This window comes from Cryptomeria japonica, chromosome 1, assembly GCF_030272615.1.
Source record: "Cryptomeria japonica chromosome 1, Sugi_1.0, whole genome shotgun sequence".
NCBI lineage: Eukaryota > Viridiplantae > Streptophyta > Pinopsida > Cupressales > Cupressaceae > Cryptomeria > Cryptomeria japonica.
This window is the reverse complement of record NC_081405.1, coordinates 467,005,886-467,012,235: the sequence shown is the minus strand read 5'-3', so window position 1 is coordinate 467,012,235 and position 6,350 is coordinate 467,005,886. Positions and strand designations below refer to the sequence as shown.

Genomic DNA, 6,350 nt, shown 5'->3' with positions numbered 1-6,350 from the left:
AGATATGAACTGGATAATCCGGATGATTTTAATAATGACCCCCTGATCTGGAACTTCAGTGTTGAAGGTGGGGTTGCCGATTGTCTGGATTGCCTGAAGGGCCATGATGAGCAGCTCTCGGCTACTTTTGCCTCCTCCTAGACTGGGAGGCAGCTCTCGGTTGACAGAATTGCCTTTGATGTCTCTAAGGAGACTATTTCCCAAGCTACAAAGTTGACCCTTAATGGCCGCCGCTGGAAGCGTACCAGTCATGTTGTAAATAGTGAAGGTTTAAAATGGTTCTTCCGTAACCGCGAAGAACCCATCAAGATGCAAGGTGGGTTTGCTCGGGAGGAGCTCAAGCACCTGTGGAACATGATCTGCCTCATGATCATGAAGTACTTCACTCTCGAAGGCAGGTATAAGGTATTCTACTACTACCATTTGCCCCTCCTCGATCACTTCCGTAACAATGATTTGCTTTGTCTGTCGTTTTATTTATTGCACTCTATAGAGAACTCTGTTAAAGACACCATGGACCCCAAGCATGGGGATAAGCCTCGCTACCTCCTCCACCAGGGCCTCATTTACAGGTTCTATAAATTCCATGAGGCTCTCAGCCCCCTCGGAACCTTTCGCTCTCTCAGCCCCCCATGCCGACTCCCTAGCAACTCGTGGCCCTGTCTATGGCTTTTCCTAGATTCTTCCAATATTCCCATGAGGGCTTTGCTACGGCCACCATGTCTCTGCCTGCTTATGCCTCGATTATTTCCTTATCGGCGGTCTCCCCTAGTTTAACTCTTTCTGTCTCTCCCAGTGCTTCTCGCTCCCTATCCAAGGGAAAAATCAAAAGCCTCGCTAAACGCAAACGCACTATCTTTGATGACAAGTCTTCCTCTAAGGATGTTGAGAACGACAATCCTTCCCCGGATTTTGAGGTTAAAAGGAGATCCTCCAAACTTGCTTCCAAAAGCCACAAAAGAAGACCCCGGTGATCGAGAATCTGGACTCTAAGGAGGACCCCATTGGGGACAAGAAGGAGGAGGGCCCTAATACCACTATGGGGGCCCCTGATGGGGATGTTGTGGATGTGAATGTGACTGGGGACCCCATGGTTCTGACCACTGTTGGTGTTGCTGACATGAGTATCTCTGAAATGAAAACCCAGGACCTCATTGATGATAAGGATACGACCCCTATGAACACGTACACTAAGGATCTTATGGGCGTGGAAATCTCTGATAGCAAAGCGCTGGAATTTGGTAATTGGGACTTGGATCTAAAAATGACTGAACAGGTGATGCATTTTATCCCTCTGATGGGTCTAGTTAATGATAGTGATAACTCCCTGGCTGGTGGTGTGCCCAAAGAGACCGAAGAAACTACGGATGACATGACTGATGAGAACCCTCAGGAGGTCCCTATTCTCCAACAAATAGAAAAGTTGAGCACGGATGTGCTAGACATCACGCAAAGAATTGAAAACCTCGGCCCCGTGCTTGATCTGCAAACTATCAAGGAGGATGTCAACTGGCTCAAGAACAAGATGGAGGCTTGGGAAGCCCAAATGGTGGGCCTTAACAAATTCCATGTGCAGGTTTTACTCAGCTCCGTGCTCACCCTCTCTCTATTGAGGGAACACTATGCAGACACTGAGGAGGACAAGTAGGAGGCTAGGGACCTCTACAAGTTCCTATCAAATGAATGGAATAGTGCGCAAGGCACCCCTGTAGTTTGTTTTTTGTTTTTTGCTGTTGTTTCTGATTTCTAAAGACTTGGTTCCTTTTTGCTAAGAGTTGCTGTTAATTGTTGTTATAGTGTTGTTTCTACGCTATGATTTTTAATAGTTTTGCTATGTAAAGGGTCATTGCCCTTGTTCTCACTGCTTTAATAATAAAAAACATTGAATGCAAAAGCATAGTATTTAGATATATGAACATAAAGACGACATGCATCAAATTGCATCCACCTAAACTTGAACACAATAAATAACAGATTCAATGATATTGATCATTTTTTAAGATAAATAATGATAAGATCACAATAAAATAATATCATTTTCCAACTCCCATTTAAAACAAAGTGTCTTACATACTAATAACTACATAGAAAATAACCTTAGAACTATAAACATATAAGAAATTTTTTTATTTTAAAAATCATGAAAATGCAAATTTCACTATCACAAATATTAAATGTTATGTGGGGCAACCTCCCTACCATATTTGGTAGTATAGTTCTACTTCACAAAGCCGTGACTAACACGGTAAAAAGACAAGAGCCTCAATATAGAAAATTCCTAAATATTTTAATAATATAGTTACGTGAATAAGGAACGCACGGCATGACGAAAGCATTAACTTTTTCTCCGTTTCAACAGCGCCAACATAACAATCAAAACGTGTAAATTCCAAATGCACTATACCTATTAAATTTTACTGTCAATCGTTCCGCTGTAAATTCCATAGCAAACAATATTTATTCGTGATTCAAAACGTTAATATAATAATAATAAAAAAGCCCATAATTTTTTTCGAGGAATGATTTTACTCATTCTGATAGGCCGTACAAACCTCAAGTCAACTTTACATATTTCTTATAATTGATAATATCATCAAGCTCAAGCCGACTTTTACCTCCACCGTTTACTTATTCGCCGTTGAATTGTCGTATAACCACATCCATTGAATGTAGACGTACTTCCGTCCACTTCCTATCATTAAATTATCTATATATTTGGATTTGTGAAAGGAAGCTGATATAATAATGGCTTCTGCATTTGGGGATTTGTTTTCCTCCTCACACTCTTCCATTCTTTGGGGAGAAAAGAAGAAAAAATCCATGGCAGATCCAAGCGTAGAGATAGAGAAATTAGAAATAGAGGCCCTGAGATGTGAGAATATGAAGCTGCAAAGGCAGGTGGAGGAAAGCCAACGTTACGAAGCAGAGTTAATGGCGGATTTAGAGAAGGTGAGGATGAGATTGTTAATGACGGAAGAAGCGGAGGAGCGCCTCTGTTCACAGCTTGGGGATTTGGAGGCAGAATCTGTTCTTCAGGCGCAGGATTACAATCACCACATCAATTCTCTCAAACAGCAATTGTCACAAATGCAACATCTTCTTGCACAATTTCAACGCAATTGCTCATAATGGCGGATTTTGGTACCGAATTTCTTTGTACGTGCAGAATGGGAGTGAGATCTGCATGTGGTTAGTTCATATGTTTTGGTTGTACACTTTTATTGGGCGTCTGAATCTCTCCTGAGGACTGATTAAGAAGAATGGATTTGTAAATTTTGTATTCTTATTTCTGATTGTCTTATATTTCCTTGTCAATCATAAAAAGTCAAACAAATCAGTTGTTTGGTTTCTATAGATCAATTGGTTGGTCTACAGCTGTTACAAATTTTGATCAAATAATCTGCTGTGTTTTTTTTTCAAACCTTACGTCTCTCAAGGGTGCTGAGTACAATGTTTAATAGATATTAAATTTCTATTGTCAACAGTAACTATTACATGTTGTCTTTATAATCAGATTTATGTTAGAATAAAAGTTTTTAATAATGTTCATAAGATCAATCAGTAATTAAGATCTCAGAACTAACAAAAAATACTAACCATTCAATCATAATCCTTACCTCTGATTGTCTTGTATTTCTTTGCTTAGCATAAAATGCTCATACAGACCAGTTGGTTGGTCTCCAAAATCAATACCAGTTGGTTGCTCTCCAGAATCAAAATCTCTGTTATAAATTTTGATCAAATAATCTATTGTTTTTTTGCAATCCTACATCTGTAAAGGAGGCTATCATTAGATTTATTTTGTCAAAACACAGTAATTATTACACATCATCTTCATAATCAAATTTATATTGAAATATGTTCACAAGATCAAATAGTCTAAAATCTTGTTTAGTGGTTCTATCCACTTTTATCAAAAAAAAAAAAAAAAATTAGTCTAAAATCTCAAAATTGACAATCAATCAATCACAATCGTTATTTCTAATTTTTTTTTTTGTCCGAAAAAAGGATCCTTTCAGATTAACTGATTAATTTTCAGAATTAATAATAGTATTATAAATTTTGATAAAGTTACGTGCCGATTCAAACCCGCAAAATACCAATTTTTCAACATGCCAACTCATCTGCACGTGAAGATGTTTATAATTGACATTTATTACTTTCATTTCGAGATATTAAAGCTTTTCCATTCGTGGAAGGCTAAGTAGTGAAATAACAGGTAGCATGTCGATTATAAATAAATTGGTAGAATGGTGATTGACACTTGACAATCAAGCGAGAAATAGTGTGAGCCATCGCCGTTTGGATAAAGTTTTTATTTTTAGCCGATAGGCTATCCCCTGTGGGGGCACCCCACGTCGGAGGGAAGAATTTTACGGATCTTCCACGGCCATCCTCCATTCCATCTTGCTTCCACCACTTCCATCTATGTATAATTAATGATTTCTATAACAATCAATCGGCGAAACCCAGTTTTGGTTGATTAAAAACCTACGTTTGACAGGAACAGATCACTAATTAACTATATATTGCCCATGTAATGGATGCTGAACTGCATTATTCTCAATTAACTTTATATGAATTTTTTTAGTTGGATTAAGATTTTTTTTCAGTTTGTGTATGAGTCATTCAAAACTGAGAGAGGGATGCGGGGAAAATTTGTAGTTCAAGTAATTGGATAGTGAGAGATGTTTGTCCGTTAGAAGTGTAACACGGCCATGATTATTGAAGGGAGGGAAATTTAGAGGTCTACTATGAAGGATTGAATTCAAGCATAATGTTACACATTGATGTAAACTTGTTTTCCATATTACTTAGGTTCCAAGCCTGTCTCAATCTTCAGTGACATTTAAATCGAAATGTCACTGTTTAAAACTAGCAATTGTATTTTGGTGTGCAATGTGTACGCCAAAGAGGTATTGAAGGTCAATTTAAAAAAAAATTGGTCTATTTTATTTTTTTCATATATTTTGTGTAGAAGTGACAACTTTAAATAAATTATACATCCACCTATCCAGATCCAAACATAAATTAAATAAAACGTTTGAATTTGAAAGATAATCAGACTCCATTACTAACAAGCTCATGTTATGTTTGTAATATAGAGAGATGGAAAGAGAGTTGGAGGTCCAGAGATATATAGAGAAGATGGAGTTGGAGAAAAAGAGAGATATGGAGAGGAAATGGAGAGATAAAGAGAGGGGAGAGGGATAGATAGAGATGGAATACATAGATATATAAAGAAGGAGAGGGGGAGAATGATAAAAGGAGACATAGAAAGATAAAGTTAAAGACAAGAATGCACATCAAACAAGAAAATCTAAGTGATCTTGATCATTACTAGAATAAATACAATACTCAAATACCAAACATGCAAATCTAAAAGTGTAGATCATCAAAAGAAAATGAAACAACTTGGGTACAAGAATGTAGAGTATTTGGGAAGTCATGCTTGCAAAAATTTGAATTTGAGATGGGTATCACTACTAATTGGGAATTTTTTTTGACAAAATGTATCCCAAGTAGAAGATATCTCAAATCATCATGATACTAAGTTTTACCTAGTATCACTGAAGAATGATACTTAATTTTATTTGAGTATTACTTCAAAGAATGATACATTAGTTAAGCGTTACTGACTGAGGATAAAATGGAAAAATAGTTCCCTAAGAAAAGAATGTCTTTTATATACTATTGAAGAATCATTGTATATAGAAGAGGTAGTGAGATTCTTCATTGTATTTTTTGTACTCCAAACACATGCATGACAATTCAATCAAGATTATAGCTTACTCAATTCAATACATAACAAATGACATCAAACTTAAACATATTTGGTAGTTGTGAAGGTCTCAAATGATGTGACTGCCAATATTTGTATGCCAAAGATGTGTGGAATGTCAAATACCTAGGGCATCTTGGCCTATTTTTGCATAGATAATTTATGTAATACATGATATCAATTGATATGCCATTTAGCAAATGGTGTTGTTTGTGAAACAAAAGTCTATGTGGAGAAGTAATGAAAAGATATAAAGAGTTATAGAGATGAAGAGATTGAGAAATATAGAGAAAGAGGGAGAAGGAGGGATAGAGTGTTTGAGAGATAAATATATAAGGAGATATAGAAAGAGTGGTGGAGGTAGAGAAAAATAAAGAGATTGACAAATAGAGATAAGTAGAGATGGCAAGAGAGAGAGGGAGATAGAGAGTTGGAGGAAGAAAGAGAGAGAAAGAGATATATGAGAAGAGAGAGAGAGAGAGAGAGAGAGAGAGAGAGAGAGAGAGAGAGAGAGAGAGAGAGAGAGAGAGAGAGAGAGAGAGAGAGAGAGAGAGAGAGAGATGGGGGA

At 37.0% G+C, this 6,350-nt stretch overlaps 1 protein-coding gene across 1 annotated transcript; it reads left to right on the top strand.

The window, feature by feature from the left end:
• Nucleotides 1–2,755: 2,755 nt before the first annotated feature.
• Nucleotides 2,756–3,437, top strand: LOC131071695 (protein RESPONSE TO LOW SULFUR 1). Its single transcript, XM_058007638.1, has one exon. It carries the CDS (start codon nt 2,821–2,823, stop codon nt 3,127–3,129), a length of 309 nt encoding a protein of 102 aa, XP_057863621.1. The 5' UTR covers nt 2,756–2,820; the 3' UTR covers nt 3,130–3,437.
• Nucleotides 3,438–6,350: the final 2,913 nt, after the last annotated feature.

Excerpts from the sequence above, each read along its gene's own strand:
- LOC131071695 (XM_058007638.1), top strand. The coding sequence starts at position 2,821 with ATGGCAGATCCAAGCGTAGAGATAGAGAAATTAGAAATAGAGGCCCTG.